A 20,342-nucleotide genomic window follows, 5' to 3' on the forward strand; every position below is an offset into this window, starting at 1 on the left:
CATTTGTGTCTTTTAAAATGTCTTTTAAAAATTCTCACGGGACCAGCTCCCTCAGATTTCAGTCGTTACGTAGAAGGTCCAATGCAGGAGCAGCAAACTGAAAACTCTTCTTTCCCAGCTCAGATCAGACCTTTGCCTCTGACAATAAAATAGGTCAACAGAACGAATCTAAAAGGAACCAGTACAATTATAGAGAATATACATTTGTAATGAATAAGGAAGCTGACCAAGTAAACATTTATAAATAAATAAATACCAATGCTAAAGCCTGTGGGATGCCAGAAGGCCAGCCAGCAGGACATAAAACACACAGTAATGTGAAAGAGCTCTGAGGCTGGTGGTAAAGCTCAGAGCTCCATGATGGAGCCCTCAAACTCTAAGCTAATGAGTGCATGTATAATATATTGATATAGTCCAACACTGGCATTAAAGTGGTTACATTAAGCCTCTTCCTGGTCTTAAAGGAGGAATAAAAACAGCCTAATTGAGAGTTCCAGGGTAGTCTTTTGATGAAAAATGGCTAACCTTAGTTTCAACATAAAAGATACATTTGAAGAAATAGGCAAAGGAACAAATATAATGTTAGAAATTCAATGATGGAGCTGAGAATCAACATTAAAACAATGTTTTTCTGGTACCTCCCAGAGCAGGAGGGACTACGTTTCCCAAAGCTTTGGGATTCCAAACAGTGAGTTGCAAGGTGTGTTTGGGGAGAGATCTACGACTTTCTGAACCTGTTTTCTCCACAACCTGATTAACAAATAAACAGAAAAAATAAGTGAAAATACCTAAATAAAAATAATAATAATGAGGCACTTTTGTTCTTTTTCCTCTTAAAATACTGTCTTGTATTTGGTTTATGTTTAAAACATATTGAGAACTTGGCTACCGGTAATTTAAAATATATGGTGTCAGTTTTTGTACCATACAGTTTTTATTTCCTGCAACCTTATACTTACAAATAAGCTCAGTCCTAAACATGCAATACTTTTCTGTATTTCATTTTTTATTTAAAATCTGTTTTTATCAATATGCACATCTAAAAGTAACTCTGTTTTTAAATGCAACAGAGGTCCAAATGTTGAGAGACAAATCTGGAAATATAAGAGTAGACAACAATCTGAACCTTTTTTTTTCTATGTTTAATTTGATTAAGTCTGTATGTCTGAAATGTTTTTTATAGCATTTCTTAATTTACTTGTTATTATAAAACAAATAAACTTTTTTTAATCTTTTACTAACTTGTGCTAAAGTAAAGATCAATCAAAGGACTGTTGTTAATCACTTTTATCTCTAAACAGGAGGAGACTGGAACCTGCCTCCAGACAGCCGGTATGTCACGCTTACTGGCACTATCACAAGAGGAAAGAAGAAGGGTCAGGTGGTGGATATACATGTGACTTTGACAGAGAGGGAAATCAGGGATCTGGCCAAGTCCAAGGAGCGTCTCAATGCAGAGTGCGAGGCCGGAGAAGGGTCCAAACGCAACTGTACCTTAGGAGTGTGCCAGGGACCCCACGTAGTGCTGTGGACCATCTCCTGCGCTCCTGTGGTTTTTCTCCTTTCCTTCATCACCTCCTTCTACTACGGCACGCTCACCTGGTACAATGTCTTCCTAGTGTACAACGAGGAGCGGACGTTCTGGCACAAGATTACCATTTGCCCCTTTCTCATCATCTTCTACCCTGTGCTCATTATGCCAGTGGCGCTGTCTCTGGCTCTGTACTCAGCCGTGGTGCAGGTGTCCTGGGCCTTCAGTGAGTGGTGGCAGGTGGTGCGAGACCTGGAGAAAGGCTTTTGTGGCTGGGCTTGTGGGAAGTTGGGGCTGGAGGACTGCTCACCTTACAGCATTGTGGAGCTACTAGACTCAGACACGGTTTCTGGGACTCTGCAGAGCAAGGCGCCCAGTGAAATCGCTCAGACATCATCAGTTTGAAGAAGCGGATGCTGATTTCATGGCACATTGTGCCTGGTAATGATATTCATTGGGTCTTTTCACACTTTGTCAGGTTGCAACCACAAGCTTCAATGTATTCTGTTGGTGTCATATGTGATAAATCAACATATGAGTACCTTTATGCACTTAAAGCTGCAGACAAGTTTTAGTATATCTTGACAGGTTTTGCACATCTTGAGAAGCAGTTTCTCCAGAGTTAACATTCTTCTCTAGGTTTTCTACTGTACTATTTCCCTGCTCAAGTAATGAACCAGACAGTGTTCTACAAGGTGCTCAAGGTTTGGGTGTTTTATAATCTAGACCTGCTTTATGATTCTGAGCTTTTTTTTTACCAATGTCCCTTGACCTTCATACTGTTTGTCTTTTTTTTATATAGCGCCAATCCACAACACCTGTCATCTAAAGGCACTTTCCAGAGATTATTAAATCAGATCCGACTGGTAAACATTTTCTGTCAAATTAAAATCAGCTAATTGCATTGAGTAAACAGTAGCCCTTCACACCAAGCATGCACGTAGCGACAGTGGAGAGAAAAAAACTCCAGGTAAATAAGAAGAATCCTCCAGCAGAAGCAGGCTCAGTGTGAGCAGCCGTATGCTAGGGCTGATTGGGGGTTCAGGGTGACAGAAGTAGACATACACTACAAGCGGAGCGCAGAAGCACTGATCTATAAGTACTTTCTATGTATGAAAAGATTATGGTAAACTAACTCCACAAGAACAGACCAGGGCTTCTGGTTACAATCTTATTTATTGCAGTAAACAGTGAAGAATTGACATGCTTATCATACTTTCAAATTTATATATATATATAAATACTGTCTAAAGCATTAGTTAAAATACATTAATGTTTGTGGTTGTTATTTGACAAAAGTTGAAAAGATTTGAGATATTTGAACACTTTTGCAGGGCATTGTGTTTCTTGTGTTTCTGTCGGCATCTTGTGCCGATGTCCTCTTAAATTTTTATTTCAGTTTCAAAACAAGCACCTGAAAAATTGAATTTGTTCAAATAGATTTATTTTGGGATTTTGTAAAATTGTAATTTTTGCAAAATTCCTAACCTCTTTTCCATTATTTAATAATTTCCATTATTAAGATTATTTTTATTAAATAAAAAAAAAGACAAAACAATCATGTGAAAAAGGTTTGAAAACTATTTTGTTACACTTTCCTGCAAAGTAGAACTCAGTATCCACTGCCTGAACTGTCTTTAGGTGCTGAATAATTTTTACCCTTATTTACTATGAGCGTATTCGGGGATCAGGGGTCAGTTTTTATGTTTACAAGTTATGTCACTAAACAGCTTCCAGGGATTACTAAACAGATCTCAGAGACCTTTCACTACAGCTTGGCCTTGGCTTGTGGAGATCCAGTAACACCAAAAACTGTACATCACATCCAAGCTTCTCCTTTTTCTGTAAATATCTTTAGTGGACATTTGGGATCGCTGTGAAACGGTGTCAGAAAAAGCATTAACCTCCACAGCAGCTTCCATTCGTTTGTGAAGCTGCTGCAAAGACTCAGATGTTGGAGATCAAAACACTCTGTTAACACATTATCGACTGAAACTACATTGCCTTATAAGGAGGCAGTTTTCCAACACCGGTTATCCATTGTGTGTCATTTGTCTTTGGTCGTCAATCCTATAAAAAAAAAAAAATGAAAGCAAGAAAACAAAGCTGCAGCCGTGTTTTTGCTGGTTTTCTAAGAGTCCTTTTAGCATCATAGCTTTAATTAAAGGTTGTGTTAATTCATCAGTTAAAATATTTTTGTTGCAGCATAACAAAACCATTCTATGCATAGAGTCTGATGAAGGTTCACCTGTGTAATTTTACATTTACCGGTTTATTTATGTAATGAAATGGTATTGAATAATACAATATATATTTTGAATTATTTTGCATTATTAGAAAAAGGTAAATATTGGTAATATTGAAATCAATTTCAAGGCTCGAACAGATACGGAGGGTGTCTTTAGTTCCTAATAGTATTTAAAATGTAAAACTTGCTTCATTTTTAGAAAGTACATTTCCAAGAACATGACTGGATTGGATTCTAAATGCTTAAAGACTGTTTTGACGATCCATTTTATTTATTTATTTATTTTTGTCCAGCATTTTTATTGTCATTACACTGTCATAAATACAGTGCAACGGAATTCACTCATTTAACCCATCCCTTTGGGTAGCAGTCTGGCATTACGGAGCCTAAGTGGCATTCTGTGGGAGTAGGTTTGTAACTCACAACCTCAGGATACCAAGCTCCATGCCCCAACCACTCCCCCCTTGATTTGATAACTTAGTCTGATAAAGCCGAAAGCAATTGTAAGGTCAAGCTATTATATTTGTATTTTTCAATTCTGTTTTCTTTCCATTGAATTTAACGTATACACATTAATTAGTGTGGACCTCATTTGCATTCATGGATTAAAAGAAACATAGAGTCAACCGTTAAATTAAAGAAAACTGCAAAGGATTCCTTGACTATTAGACTTACATTGAATCCAATTTAAAAAGGGATGCTACATGACAAATCCCATTTAAACATACATTTATTTTTTACTTGTTTATTAAAGGGTTAGACATTGGAACATTAGGAAGGTTTTAATTTAGTTTTGGCTGAGGAGGACAAAAAAACATTTTTTTTTTAGTTTCAGACCCATCAGTCACTGGTCAGAGCTAAGTATTACCTTTCATTATCACATTGCCATCCTGTTTAAGCTCCATCAAATAAACTGTGTCACCCGAACCTCATTATGCTTTTTTTTTGTTAAAATATTTGTAGCTTTCTAGTCAGGAATTTGGTCAGATTCCTAAATATTTATTCTTTATGTCATCCCTTCATCCTCATCATTGATTTCTGTTATCCTCTCACAAATGTTGAAGCTACTGTATGTGTTTTATACTCTGGCACTTTGACATAATGAAGAATTCGCTTTAGATGAATCGGGTGATTTAAATGGTTGGTGAGACGAATGTTAAAGTGTTTAGGAATCTTTATCTATGAACGATCTCTATCTGAGTGTGTTGTTTTTGTTTACAAAGAAAAACATGTATGTGGTTTGGGAATTAATCTGTTTTCCACATTACTGTTGATAATCCACGCATTGCAAAACAATAAAAAAAAAAGATGCATTACAACATTTTTAATTGTGGAACATTAAATGAATCTATACACCTTACTCTAGCTGTAAAATAGAAAATTATGATCAGATCTTATTTTCGGTGTTTTCATGTAATGTTAAGTGAGCTGTAAGGCCTGGGTTCAAATCTAGGCTAGATGATGCTTCTATTACCCCACTCGATGTTTGGCTTCATGTTGGGTAAAGTGGCCACTCTAAATTGCCCTCAAGAGGCGGCATCTGTCTGCTTTTATGCTTGTCCCGCATATTTTTATGTAACCATGTGATCGATCAGGAACCTCCCCAGCCTATTGATCGCTGTTGAAGGGAACCAGCATGCAAGGATTAATTAATGGATGGATGCATGTATTCACAAAGGCAATAACCTGTGACTCCACATTTTGAGATCAGACAATTAGCACAGCAGTGTTACACTGACTTCGTCAACTGACACTGGTATTTTAACAAAGATTAAATAAATGGGAACAACAGAAAATATACTAACCAAAGAGCAATAGTTTGTGCAAAAGAACACAAAGATCAGCAACTTCCTGCTTTTTCACAGAGAATGAAATTTTATGTGATTTTAGGATTACCTCTACAACACATGGAGTGGGTTTCCTCAGTTGAGCAGCTGCATCTAAGTCTCTTTATATTGGTCTGTCTTATTAGATTTGAATAACAAACATTGCAGTTTGTGGGTGTGGCACAGCTAAGAAAATGTTTGAGGGGTGTGAATACCTTTGTGAAGCACAAAGTCAAGCAGTCAAAAGGCAAGAGGTTGTTTTATACCTTGGACAGGACTCCAGGTTATTAGCAGTAATGTAGAGTAAGACAAAACAATCAGCCGTAGATATTGCTCAAACCTAGGAGGAATTCAGAGAAGTTAATTAATTAATGAGTTTTTTTTTTTTATTAATTAATTAAAATAAAACAACGTAAAACCTGTGCAGGTGAAAACTGAAATCAATAGAATATAACAGAACAGAATAGAATAAAATAGAAAATCCCTTTATTGTCCCACAATGGGGAAATTCTGGAATCTGAAATTCTGAAAATCATTAGTGAAAGGGAGCAGAAAGAAGTAAAAAACTTATATCTGCCCCCATTATCAATAAAGAACTACTTATTCAACTCAGATAATTACAACCATACCAAAAAACAAAACAAAACACCATATTCATCAATACACAGAAAATGAGCAAGAGCAAAAAAAAACAACCCCAAAACAAATTAAGAATTAAGCTAAAGTCCATGTTTTCCAATGGAGGTAGCTGTGATGCGATGGTAAAACCAAAAATGTAGAATTAGTGAACTTTTTGGCCATTATCATTCTTATTAACTTATTTAATGAGCTAATATTTCACAATAACTGACGAAAGTTTTACAAACACCACACATAGACAACACAGCTGCAATATGAACCCAGAATGTTCTTGCTGCAGGGCACCAGTGTGAGAACAGGAGGTGGGTAGAAACTAGTTACAACCTCAGTTACCTCTGCTTTAGTAAACATTTACTTCTAGATGTAGGTTTCCTGCTCTTCACTTTGTACTTTTACCTTACATACTATTATTTTGAGGTGTCAATACTAATACCTCAGTACAATGTCTGGCTACTTTATGCACTAATATCAGTGATTAAAGAGCAAAGATGTTTTAATCCAAAAACACACCTGATACAGTAACATCCATTCATTCATCCATCCATCCATTTTCCATCACGCTTATCCCAAGCAGGGTCGCGAGGGGTGCTGGTGCCTATCTCCAGGTGTCTAAAGGCGAGAGGCAGGGTACACCCTGGACAGTTCGCCAGTCCATCGCAGACAGTAACATCCCTACATTTTATATTAAAACATTTCTTCTACACATAATCTTCTCTATTAAAATTTTATTTTCTATCATTTCTATATATATATCAAGGCGGGATACACCCTGGACAGGTCGCCAGACTGTCAGTCTGTCAGAGACAAACAGAGACACCTACAACCATGCACACACACCTAAGGACTATTTAGAGATGCCAATTAAATCAACAGTCATATATTTGGATTGTGGGAGGAAGCTAAAGTACCCTGAGAGAACCCACCCCCAAGAGGGAGAACATGCAAACTCCATGCAGAAAGAATTGCTGAAAGGCAACAGTGCTCTCCACTGCACCACCTTGCTGCCCACCTAAAACATTCACTTTGCAATTAAACAAAATCACAAAATAAGCATTTATTAAATCATTAGTATTAAGTCTTAAAATACCAGAATTTTAATGTAAACCTATCTGTCTAGGTACATTTCTTTGTATTATGATTTAGTAGACCTTTTAGCAATAATGTTTAATTCATGTTTTTATCATTTTGAATAACTTCTTGAATGACATTTCATTTCACTTAACCTTTAACATATTTTAATTTAATACAAATCTGCAACAGGAGTGATTTTCTTAATAGAGTTGGCTGCAATATTTCGTAACTAAATGGTGTTTCCTATAATTGGAAATCAGCTATTAATTTAACAGATGGAAAAAAGTGACTCAATATTTCTTAATGTCTGCAGAGAATTTTCTAAAAAAAAATAAGGACACAAATACTTTTTTATTCCTTATATTGTAAAATCCAACAAAGATCCACTTTATTTGAAAACATAAATGTTTTAGAACTTAATACACTTTGAATCAGTTTATCGTTAAGTTGATGCTTTCATGCTTACTTAGGAAATTATTATAATCTTTTTTTTTACTATTTTTCTGCTTTTACTGGCTTGCGTTTATTTATTTAAAAGCCTTTATAAAGTGAACTCCCAGGTCACGTTTTTTACTTCAGTAGAGCAAAGCGTAGAGAACAACACGAAACGCAAGAGGGCGCTTCATTTACATCGGAGTTTCAGTCGAAACTGGGGGAACGTGCTCAATATTATTATTATAATCAAAATGACATGTTTCCTTAAGTATATGTATAATATTTTGCGACCAAACGCAAAAGTGAAATCGTCCAAATCATTAAAGGAAGAATTTACACGGTAGCTAGGAACTGAGCAGCCAGCTATTGTTTCTGTCCGGAGTAATAACACGGTGACAACCCCGGTAGAAGAGGGAAAAACCAAGGAGGATGGCAGGAGCAAAGGTGAGTTATTTTTATATTAATACATGTTAATGCTCTCGAAACTGGTGTTGAATATGTAGTTATAGGGAACACGTTTTAAAATAAGTTTTTTTTAAATTACTTTTTGTTTGTTTTCGCTGTTTGTAAAGGTTAAAGCTGCTTGTTTGTGTGTTAGTCTGTTCATGTTGAGGCATGTCCCATTCAGTCTATTGTCACGGCTCTCGGCACAGATCCTGCTTATTGTAAAAATATAAGATTTAGATTTTTTTAACAAGTCTAAATATAGTTAAAAATATTGAGATAAATAAAAAGTTTCGGTATTGTTTGGAGAAAAAAACAGTTTGTCTTAGCTCAGGTTTATATCTAACTGATTGAGAGGAAGTACAGCATTTATTATTGGCACTCTAGTGACCTAATATTGAAACTTATTCTGCAAAAGTAGGTTTGTTAAAAAGGTGAACACTTTTTAATGAGACCTGTTTTGTTTGCTCTGCAGTCAGCCCTGGTGCTCTGCATGGATGTGGGCTTCTCCATGTCCAACTCATCCCCTGGGGAAGAACCTCCCTTTGCCATGGCTAAGAAAGTCATCCAGAAGTTTGTCCAGCGCCAGGTACAGAAGCACGGTCAGTTAACCTGAACATGCTTATTCAGCATCCTTAAAACAAGCTTCCTATCTGTCTTTATTGGGCAGGTTTTTGCAGAGACTAAGGATGAACTGGCTTTGGTTCTGTTTGGCACCGATTCTACCAAAAACTCTCTGAGCCAGGATGGGCAGTACCAGAACATCAAGGTGCATCGGCATCTTATGGTGCCAGACTTTGAATTGCTGGAGGAGATTGAACATCAGATCCACCCTGAGAATCAACAGGCTGACTGTATCCTTTGTTTCAACGGTGCCTGACAGGAAAATATTGTAAAAGATTACATGTTCAAGATGGAGCTTAAAAGATTAAAATGTTTTTGATAATTTGTAAGCCCTATTGCTATTGGAAATAGCAATAGGGCTACTGGAACCTTCTGGGGTTTCTCAGAAGGTTACAGTGCTGAGAAAAAATAACTGGCCCATAGAAATTCAAAAACATCTTGAGGATTTTAAAGACATTTGGCAACTATTCTGCAGTCAGACAAACACTATAGTGGTGTCATGTAAAGGTCTGGGGCTACCTCTCTGCTTTCATGTGCGAGATAAGGGGCCATCATTGCTCGCCTAGGATTCTGCTCTTTGGCAGATTATACTGATGGTTAATCTGATCATCAGGTCACATCCAGCTAAACAATGCACATAATCAGGTTAACTTGGATCAGAATAGACAAAACTATTGTTTTTAAGTAGCCTGGTCAAAATCCAGACCCAACTTAGCTCAAGTTGTTATTTTATGACCTTAAATCGACTTGTTATACCTGGAATAACTCTCTAGTATCACTGGATTAGATTCTCCACAGAGCTGTAAAGACTCCTCAAAACATTTTATATCACTTGTTGCAGCCAGGATTAGCACAGCCAGTTATTATGTTTAGCAGGGAATAACCTCTCCTCATCAGGGTGGGATAGCCTTTTTTTTTTTTCTTTTTTTTTCTTAATACATTAAATTGTTTTAAATCAGAAAAAAAAAAAAAAAATCATTGAGGAAAATGAAATTAGAGAAAAAGTTTATACCTGAATTTCAGCCAGCTTCACAGACATAACATCATCAATGCAGGTTGGCGCCGAGGTGTTAAACCTCTCTTTTTATACCGTTTGCATTCCTTAACTCGTGTTCAACAGGGCTGGATGCTCTGGTTGTCTGCATGGATGTTCTTCAGAATGAAACCCAGTAAGGAGCAATGTGCATCTCACTCTACAAAAAGAAAAACTTGAAAAAACTGACATAACCATTTTGTGTTCCTCATTAGGTTTAAAAAAAAGAAAAAAAAGAATAACTGATTGTACCTTTGTTTTAAAGGGGGAAGAAGTGCGACCGGCTCAACATTGTCCTCCTGACTGATCTGAACACAGAAGCCAGTTCAGACAAACTGGATGTTATTATTAACAACCTGAAACAGTCTGGAATCACCCTGCAGTTCTTGTAATACATCATTTTGTTCATTAAAGCGAGGAATTTTCTTTCTCTCATAAGATTGCTGCTTTTTATTTTGTTTTAATTTTTTTACTTTTTGAAGTATAATTTTTCTGCCGTAACCAACTTGGTTTGTTCCAGTTTGCCTTTCCAAGTGGAGGATGAGGAAGATGGTAAAGGAGATGAAGACGGACCGGGTTCTGGACACCCTGGGAGGGGCAAAGGTCTCTCCAAGGAACAGCGCAGCGGGCTGGAAATGGTTAAACACATCATGCTGAGTCTGGATGAGGAGGAGGGTCTGGATGAAATTTACACATTCAGGTTAAATAGTTTTTAAGTTTCTGGATCTTTTTTTTCAAATGAAACACTCTGTCTCGAGTCTCATGTTTTTTTTTTTTTTTTCTGTAAATAGTCTCCTCCACTGAAACCCTCCCATTTCTGTTTGCATTTAGGAATAAATGATCCTTGAAGAAGATGATGTTTTATCAGTTTATTTCCATTTTCTTTGATCCCGCTGTAGGAATGCTGTTGAGCAGCTGTGTATGTTTAAGCGCATTGAGAGGAGACCCATGGCCTGGCCCTGTCAGCTCACCATCGGCAGCTCTCTGTCTATCCGCATAGTTGGCTACAAAGCAGTAAGTTGAGCACAAAGAGATTTCCCTTTAATGTATGTGTTTATTAATGAGCTTTGCTTAAAATAAAGACCCTTATTCCCATCTATTTATTTCCTATTACTTTTTGTCAAAACACAACCACAAAATCCACTGAATATTATGGGATTTTGAATGATAGACCAACAGAAAGCATAATAGCATTTTAAAAAAAAGTACATTCCAATGATCTGTTTGCAGTTTGTCAAAGGCATAAAAGGGGAACAGCAAACATATGGCTCTGCACCCATGGTGAAAGATGGTGGTGGCAGCATCATGCTATGGGGAGGCTTTTCATGTTTTAAAGTACAGCCTTTAAAGTTGCAGAGAAGCAGTAGAACAGCCCTAAACATGCAGCCAAAGTTACGGCGACGCGATTTAGATCAAGGCTCATTCATGTGTCCGAATGGTTCAGTCAAAGTCATGATCTAACTACAAATTAAAATCGGAGTGAATATTAAAGATGAATATCCAAATGCAGCAAAACTGATCTTGAGCTGTTTGTTAAACAATAAATAGCAAGCCTATCTGTTGCAGTAAAGATCATTTAGATGGTTTATACTTGGATAACTTTGCAAGATACCAGATTTTTATGGGTGAAAAAGCTTTTTAGGATGTTTCCTTCGATTTCATTATAATCCATCGAGTTGTTTTGGTGTGTGATATAATAACAAATACACTAAAGTCTATTTTTGTATTCAAAGTGTGAAAAAAGCTGAAAAGGTTTTACTAATTTTTAAGGCTGCAACTAACGATTATTTTGCAAATCAATGACTCTATCGATTATTTTTTTGATTAACTGCGTAATGATTGGTTAGCCAAAGGTTTCTTAAAGACTTTTTACAAAAGTAAACCAGGTGAAACTAAAACTTTTCCACTTGAGGCGTTCTGGATAGAGCATATTGACAGGTGAAAATGTTATTTTTGTCTTAAATACAAAATGTTTATATATTTGTTTTAAAATCTTGGTAAAATTATTGCTCTTAGTGGTTTGCTGTGCAGCTAAAGGCATGTTTTAGAGTCTCTATACTCCAGTTAAGGATTAAATGATAACTAAATTAGTTGATGATTGTTTCAGTAATCGATTAATAATCTGATTAATTGTTTCAGCCTTATTAATTTCACCCAACCAGTTAACCTATTTTGTTTCAGCCTGAATACGTCAAGCAGTTTAACATTGTATGTATGTTTCCTCCTCATTAATAGTCACATAAACCTCCCTGTTAAATCTGTTCTCCCACCAGGTGACAGAAGAGAAACTGAAGAAAATGTGGATTACGGTCGATGCTCAGACCAACCAGAAAGATGATGTCAAGCGAGAGACTGTTTACTGCCTGGATGACGACAATGAGACAGAGGTGCAGAAAGAAGACATTATTCAAGGTGAGAAGGCTCTAACATGTTGTTCTTTCTTAGCTCTAAATCTGACAGACCTGCACCCTTTAGTCAGAGCTCCTCTGTTTTTGTGTTTGAAGGTTTCCGTTACGGAAGTGACATCGTCCCTTTCTCCAAAGTGGACCAGGATCAGATGAAGTATAAGCATGATGGGAAGTGCTTTGCTGTTCTTGGCTTCACCAGAAAGAACCTGGTAGTTTATCCTGTTTTTAATCAGGGTTTTGACTGATCTCAGCAGCTGAGGCGTAACGCTACGCTGTCTCCATCTGTAGGTTCTTCGGCATCAGTTCATGGGCACACAGATTGTCAAGATATTTCCTGCACGGGATGATGAGGTAGCGATGTGCAGAACTGATGTTTGAGGGATACTTTTATCTCCAAACTGATCTTTGGATTTTATTTTTCTATTTATTTCTTTCCTCTCTGAGCAGCATGCAGGTGTGGCCTTATCAGCTCTGATCCGTGGTCTGGATGAGCTCAACATGGTTGCCATTGTTCGGTACGCTTATGACCGGCGCAGCAATCCTCAAGTGGGAGCTGCCTTCCCGTGTATCAAGCCAGACTATGAGGTCAGGTCATTAAGAACTGAGATTAACAAATCAGTTCCTATTTGCTCAATGTAGGATAACAAAGATATAAACTTGAAAAGTTTGCATATTTGTTAATCATTTGTTAGAAACAATTTTTAAACCGTATGACTCAAAAGTTTTGAGTATCTTTTCATAATCATCTCAGAATACTGTGCTGGGACCGTTCCTCCTGTCCGAACCTTGTTCTTACCTGCCTTTTAAAATCCCAATCTGCCTGAGATCAGGGCTTTGTGATAACCAGTCCAAGATGGTGTCCACTTCTAATAACTGTCAGTGCTGAAGTTCTTCCTGTGTGACGTCTTTATTGCATCTATATTTCCACATAACGCTCTATCCTCACATCATCTGTTGTTTTGAAATGCACCAGTTCCCCCTGCAGCTGAAAATCAACAAAACATGATGCCACCACCTCTGTACTTCATAGTTAGGTTAGCTTTTTCTCCATAGTAGGCTTCACCTACTTTCTTATACCTCTAGCAGTTCCTGCTATGAACAAACACTTCACTTTTAGCTTCATCAAATATGATATGTCCATCAGATGAAAGCCTTTGTTTGCTGCAAACATCAATCCGTCTTCGCAAGGGCATTTCTTTTTGCTATTTAGGTTGATTCATATATTTTGCAACAAAGCAAGTTCATTTTAGGGAACAGCCTTTAGGAAATTCATGCAACAATAAACCAGAATGGTTGAGGTCATTAATAGTTCTTCTGTAATCTGAGCTGATTTCAACCAGAAGCTCATCTACTAAACTATCTGTCAGGTCTAAGCACCTAAAATATCATACATACATACAGGTAAAGAAAAAGGCACAGAGACAATTAGTTTAATTTTACTCGCGAGGAGAGTAGGGAGGGACCACACAGTACAGCTCTCCACCCCACTCTGCCGGTCTTCAGCTTTCTCCTCGCTATTTATTGAAGTCAGGGGATGTCCCTAATTACACAAGCTGAGGTTGTACTAGGGGAAAGGGAAACAAATGATCTTACTTTAAACCTCAGCATATATGTTAAAACAAAGCATGTGGTTGTTTTACAATTAAATTCATTCCAAGAACACATGTTTAGAAGAAACATATGATAGAGGATTTTCAGGCCTCTTTCACAACCCGTCTGTTGCATCACCTTTATTTTGAACGATCTTTAGAAAGAGTTAATAAGTTAATAAGCCATGAATCACACATTATACATCATAATAGTTCATTAGTACACAACTCATGAAACACAAACGGAGTAAGAGTATAGGACAGTGTCACAGTGCCCTTATGTAGTGCATGTGTCTGATTTTAATTTCATTTATCCTCTACAGTGCCTGGTGTACGTCCAGCTGCCCTTCATGGAGGATCTTTATGGAAGACAGTTTACGTTTCCTTCTCTTGAGAACAACAAGAAGATCGCTCCATCAGGTGCAGTGCACACAGAAACATTAAAAAGCTGATTGTAAATTTGATTATTAAGCTTTACTGTAGTTTAGATGCATCAGTAGGATTTTTACCGTTATTTGCACCAAAAGAATATTTAATTGTAGAATGTATCGATCAGCAGAAGGATGCAAAGGAAATACCGCAGCGTGTGTATATATATACCATGGTAAGGTCATGAATATGTGATGATTTAAAAAATGGGTATTTCTCCAAAATGGATTAAAAGACCAAATATTGTTGGTCAGTTTTCTTTTTTCTCCTTTATGTCTGAAGCTGAAAACATTTAGGCCCAGCTCAGATCTCTAAAACTTTGTGGAAGATCATGTTGACAAACAGAAACCTGTTTTCTTTTAATGTCATAATTTCTAAGGTTTAGTCCCTGGAAGTAATTTGAAGCCTGACGACTATTGACAATTCTGCTCTGTTAATACCAAGTTGTTACTCCTTTTTAAAAATTTTCCCTCAAACAGATTTTGTTTTTTAAATTGAAAAGTCATGAGGTTAGTGGGACTGTTGTGTCTTTTGTTTCCAAGTCACAATTATTTCCATTTATTAAAAGCACCTAAAATCTAAATGTATTAATTTACACGTCAAAAAGTGTGTTATTTTTCTTGTTCATCTCTTCCTGTAGAGACGCAGCTGGCAGCTGTAGACTCTCTCATCGACTCGATGATGCTCGTAGCAGAAGATGAGAACCAGGAAGTGAGGGATCTGTTTAAGCCCCACCATCTTCCCAACCCTGCCTTCCAGAGACACTTCCAGGTACAGTTATAAAAGACTGAAACTTTAAAAACAAAGGTGTTCACCACACATTTAGGAAAAGTGTGAATCTTGAAACTTAACTATACTTCACCTTTTCAATGTCTCAGTTTTCCTGACATATTACACATATTATGTTACATTGCTTTCAAAAAGTTAGCTTTTGACAGCATTTTAATTTAAATGAAAACCATATCTGTAAATTAATTCAGCGATAAATGTCTGGTAATTATGTTGGTTAAGGGGAAATATTGTATTGCACATTTTATTACGATCTAAAGAAGCAGACATTTATTGATATCATCCTTATGGAAGGCGATTATGAAAGAAGAGAGTTTGCTGTAAATATGCTTGAAATTAAATGTTAAATAAGAGGAAAAAGTGTTGGAAAAAGATGCACGAAAACAGGCTTAGCCAAAGTTTTTATGGATTTCATGCATAAAAGGGTCCAGGGGAGACTAACAGGACATGGAGTCAGAGCTACAGCTAGCCTGAGGCTACAGCTGTCACCTTTCTTGTGTGCAGCTTGTTGAAAACCAGAAGCGACATTAGAAGGTTCTACCTGGACTAAGGAGAGGACAAACTGAGGGTCTTGCTAAAGACACTGCAGCCTTCCTCCAGGAAACCTAAGAGCAGCTTCACTCTGTCGATGAGCTTTATGGAGATGCTCATTTATTTTCCAGAGCCTGCCAGCACTGCCAAAAGCAACAGTGCTGTCTACTTTTTCTTTTTCTATATTTTTAGTTTTTAAAATTTTCTAAGAAGCTGAATTTCTTTTTTTTTTTTATCAGCTTTGAGACGATCAGCATTAACTGCTGATTTACTGCAGGGTTCTGTTCTGCAGAACATGAAAAAACACAGATATGCAACACCACATCAGCATACTGAGAAAACAACACAAACATACCAGATGGTGTTTAGCAGTATCACTATTAACAGAAATAAACTTCAGATTCTTGGCTAATTGCAGATTTGTTGTGTTTGGATTAGGGATCGTTTACATTTTGAGTATCAAATCTTACCCGGCTGACGTTATTCATCCTGTTCTGTTTTTGTTCTCATTGAGTTCTGGTTTCACCTTTTATAATCATTTTATTATTTTAGTGTCTGCACCACAGGGCTGTACACCCTGACTCTCCTCTTCCCCCCATGGAGTCATGGCTGGAGGCAGCTCTGGATCGCCCTGAGGTCATTAAGGCACGCTGCCAAGCTCCACTGGAGGAGATAAAGAAGTTGTTTCCACTCACAGAAGTAGAGAAGAAAAAGAAGCTGAAAACAAGTGCTCAGATCTTTGGCAAAGAGTGAGTACTGTTGGGTCTTTGCAGACCTGCTGTGAAACCTTTACAGGGTAACAGGCATATTATTTTTCTCATCACAAGAAGTGTGAAGGATTGTAAATATACTCCTTTATAATTCATAGCTCTGAGGAGCCAGATGCCAAGAAGGCCAAAGAAGACGAAGCAGAGGAGGAGTATAACCTGGCAGACATCGCTGAAGGATCTGTTACTTCTGTACGTGTCAGAGGAACTGGTTGACATCAAAACAATCCCCACAGACCACACAGAGTTCCTACACAGTTTGGAGAAGTTTGGCATTTGATTACACGATCTCTCATTTCTGGATAATGAAAAAAATAGGAATGGAAAACTGTTTACGTATATTCCACTTTGTGTCCTTCATTCCTCTCAGTCTTTCTTGCGTCCTTCCTTCCTTCCTTGAGTCCTTCCTTCCTTGTATCCTTCATTGTGTCCTTCCTTGTATTCTTCCTTGCTTGTATCCTTGTATCCTTCCTTCCTTCCTTCCTTCCTTCTATTCTATTCTACTCTATTCTATGCTATTGTGTTCCCTTAGGTTGAGATTTTTAATGTATTCCCGCTATAGAGATATCTGCTTTAAACCAATGGTTTACGTTATTATTTTGCATTTTGAAATTAAAGGATCATGGGGTGTTGAAAGTGGAAATTGTCTGAAACTTGAACAGCAAAAGCTGTTCCTAAGTGATTCAGTCCATAACCTGTTTTTAACAGATGTGTCTTAATGAATGTCCTTCCTCTCCTACCAGGTGGGAAGCGTCGATCCAGCTCGGGACTTCCGTGCTCTGATCAAACAGAAAACTATTCCGTTTGGAGAGGGTGAGGCCCAGATTTACTGTCTTTTGTTTTTTCAGTAGAGGTGGTCAGATGGAGATCGGTGTATTATAAACCACTGTGACTCACGCTCGGCCTCTGTCATTACGTTGCTCTCTTTCTCTCTGGCTGTGGTGACCCCTGTGTCTTTCCAGTCTGTCAGCAGCTGACTCACAGGATAGAGCAGCTGCTTAGCAACAAGACCATGCAGTACTACATGAAAAGCATCACCTGTATCCAGGCTTTTAGAGAGCAGTCTGTTAAGGTAAATCTAAATTTTGGCAATGCATGGTGATGATGTGCTTTCCTCTGAGATTAAAATGAGTCTGTTTCTTTTCTTGTCATTTGAGCTGAGGCCAGTTATTCTAAGCGTGTAAGCATTTTACGAGAGCCATAAATGGAATTTGAATGTTTTATGTCTTCCATAATTCAGCAGGGGAATGCTGATCTGTTCAACAGTTACCTCCAATCCCTGAAAAGGAGTATTCCCAGCAGAGCCCTCGAGGTCTTCTGGGACCTGCTTGTTCAAGGTACGATAAGCCTCTTTTTAAGAAGCTGCAAGGTCTCTACTAAATTATTCTTCCCCTGGGACGAGATGAAGCCTTTCCATGATTTGAGTGCAGAACAGCGCTTTAGTTGCAGCAAAAGTCTGGCAAGGAGTTCATTTTTTGTTGACTTCTTTGTTTGGGCAGATGCTGTGACTTTGATCAGCAAGGACGAGGTTGAAGGAAGCACCGTGTCAAAAAACGAGGCCAATCAGGTGATCTTAATGTATATACACCACCATAGAGGTGCATATGATTTAAGTTATTTTAGTAGTTGGATCTAAAAAAATGAAGCTTAGATTCATAACACACACAGTGTATGGGAAGTATTTATTTATTTATTTTGTTTTGGTGATTATGCTTTAAAGAAAATAAAAGAACAATGACATCATTTTGGCTGTAAATTCATAGCTAAGTTGTTAAATTGTCTGAATTTACATAGTCATAATGTCTACTCAAAGCGATTCATGCTGTGGCCACATCCACCCAGTCACTTTCACAATTATGTACTAATTCAAATGCAAATAGGCTAGAAAACAGAACCTATCTGACTACATAAAGTAGGCTGCATAGTAAAATTACTCCAGCACATCCTCATTTATCTAGGAAGTCACAATAGGCCGCATCAGTTAATGTCAGTGTTCATAAATCAACAATATGAAAGAGCCTGGATAAAAATGGCCTCTATGGAAGATATCCTAGAGGAGAACCTCTGCAGACCAAACAAAAATAAACAAAAAACGATTACGAATTATGACCTCTGCTCCAGAGTAGAAACCTTTAAGAGACATTAAGATCATCAGATCAAACAAACTGGGACTAAATAGCTGGATAGGGATCCACAGCACATAAGTAGGTCCATCTCAGCTAAAGTAAAAAAAAAAATAAATAATTTTTAGAAGTCCAACCAAGGTACAAAGAGAGACCTTTCAGTGTGACTAAAATACATTTATTAGAACAGTGGGTAAAAATACAATAAAGGCAATCTGAACTTCCTTCCTAATAAATATTGAGGACAACAACGTCCATATTCTTGCAAAGGAAGAAAGATTGTTTGAGCGAGGGGTTAAGGAAGCCATATTTGTTAACCTGGAAAAAACTATCTCTCAACAGAGGAGGTGGTCTTATAGATAACCTGTCCCTTACTTACGAAGCACTTTTAGGAACAATACCCAGAAGATTCACCTCTCACCTGTCCTCACCTGACACTTCAATTAGGTATTTGACCAAAACCACTCTGACGAGGGAGTTAACGACCCATCAGAACTCCCTAACCACCATTAACAGGAAGCTTCTTGGATGAGAGGAGATACGTCTTCTAGAAAACTTCACGTCCAGTTGCCTAAACTGAACTTAATGCTATTAAAAGTCATGTTTCCATTTATTTTAAATACTATTCTACTTTATAAGAAACCGATTAGAGTTTTTTTTAATGAGCTCTAAGCTATAATCAACGTTTTAAATAAATCGGAGAGACAATCACTTTATGGTGTAAATTTATAATATATCTGTTTTTTCTGATTTAAATTAGGAAAATAATGACCTCTTTGAGGATTTGAAAGTTTTTTAAAGGCACATATAGCTAAGGCCTTCACTCTCTGCAGTTTCTCCTGGCTGAGGAAAAGAAAGAACAAGCAGCTCCTGAACCGGTGGAAGATGCAGGAGATGTTGATGACTTGGTGAGTGTGAAAATGTCCCTACCAACAGCAGTTGGTGTTCTCCTTTAGTATAATACATATAAACAGGGAATTATGTTCACGTTAGAGGTGTTTTGTCATGTTCTTATGATGTTCTTTGCTGGTTGGAGCTTTTAGCTCCTCATTATAAACTCTTCAGACTCATATCCTGCTCTTTGTTCTCTCCCTGTGCAGCTTGACATGATGTAAGAAAGGAAGCAAGAAGAGTGTGGGCAGAAATCTAAGCAATCTGATCCTTGAACCCACCCAGAGGAAATCAGTTAACCCGTACTTTGTCCTGCTTCCACCACTGGAAATCCCCATTAGAGGTTGCATTTTAATCAACTGTAGACCACTTTATATAAACTTTTAATGGAACATGAAAAATGTTCAGACCAAAACCCCTCTGTTCAATTTCAAATGTAAAATTTCTGTAATTGTACGAATTATTGTCCATTGCACTGAACATTGTATCATCCACTGTTTTAGAGGTTTATTAAGTCAAATCATTGATTGAGAATATGCGTGTAGTTTTTCTTGTGATTAAAATCTATTAAAACAAAAGCTGAGTGAGAACAAACCCAAACTGTAGAATGCACTATAATTGTAATAAACAAGTTTTTTTTGCCAAAATTTTGAGCCCAGTTCATTGCAAGCTTATAATCCATTCATGGAAGTATTGTAATTGTCTTGTGCCTTTTCATATGTGGGATGTTTGACAACAAACATCAGAAAACTCAATCCCTACTTTTTTTTAATCATATACTATTAACGATATACTAACATACTAGCTTGTTTTAAATTAACAATATAAAACAATATATTGTTTTAAAGCTCTAAAAATACTTTTAAGTTAATAAATGAAACAAGCAGAAGGGGTACAGTAAGTCTGCCAACACCACAGCAACTTTAATCAAAACATTTTTTCACAGCCGTATTTAACATACGTC

The 20,342-nt window shown here is 37.2% G+C and overlaps 2 protein-coding genes across 3 annotated transcripts in view; both read left to right on the forward strand.

Moving 5' to 3' along the window:
• tmem169 (transmembrane protein 169) overlaps window positions 1-5,093 on the forward strand; it is a 7,621-nt gene extending 2,528 nt beyond the window's left edge. For both annotated transcript variants that reach the window (XM_015386137.1, XM_015386138.1), the window contains exon 3: window positions 1,302-5,093. In XM_015386137.1, the coding sequence (XP_015241623.1) occupies window positions 1,302-1,936 (635 nt within the window). In that variant the 3' untranslated portion in view covers window positions 1,937-5,093. The remainder of the gene's footprint in view (window positions 1-1,301) is intronic.
• A 2,922-nt stretch (window positions 5,094-8,015) lies between these two features.
• xrcc5 (X-ray repair complementing defective repair in Chinese hamster cells 5) lies at window positions 8,016-20,285 on the forward strand. The gene is made up of 21 exons (XM_015386130.1): window positions 8,016-8,194; window positions 8,670-8,783; window positions 8,865-9,048; window positions 9,939-9,987; window positions 10,117-10,239; window positions 10,372-10,551; window positions 10,751-10,865; window positions 12,125-12,263; window positions 12,356-12,468; window positions 12,548-12,610; window positions 12,707-12,844; window positions 14,172-14,268; window positions 14,918-15,048; window positions 16,150-16,346; window positions 16,466-16,556; window positions 17,108-17,177; window positions 17,327-17,436; window positions 17,605-17,701; window positions 17,864-17,931; window positions 19,321-19,395; window positions 19,588-20,285. The coding sequence occupies exons 1-21, from the start codon at window positions 8,180-8,182 to the stop codon at window positions 19,600-19,602; spliced, it is 2,184 nt and encodes a 727-aa protein (XP_015241616.1). The 5' UTR covers window positions 8,016-8,179; the 3' UTR covers window positions 19,603-20,285.
• Window positions 20,286-20,342: the final 57 nt, after the last annotated feature.

This window comes from Cyprinodon variegatus, unplaced genomic scaffold, assembly GCF_000732505.1.
Source record: "Cyprinodon variegatus isolate N-32 unplaced genomic scaffold, C_variegatus-1.0 Scaffold356, whole genome shotgun sequence".
Classification (NCBI taxonomy): Eukaryota; Metazoa; Chordata; class Actinopteri; order Cyprinodontiformes; family Cyprinodontidae; genus Cyprinodon; species Cyprinodon variegatus.

Coding starts and splice junctions, on each gene's coding strand:
- xrcc5 (XM_015386130.1), top strand. Junction 9,988..10,116: donor GTTCTTCAGAATGAAACCCA/GTAAGGAGCAAT, acceptor TTTGTTTTAAAG/GGGGAAGAAGTGCGACCGGC. Junction 12,469..12,547: donor GCTTCACCAGAAAGAACCTG/GTAGTTTATCCT, acceptor CTCCATCTGTAG/GTTCTTCGGCATCAGTTCAT.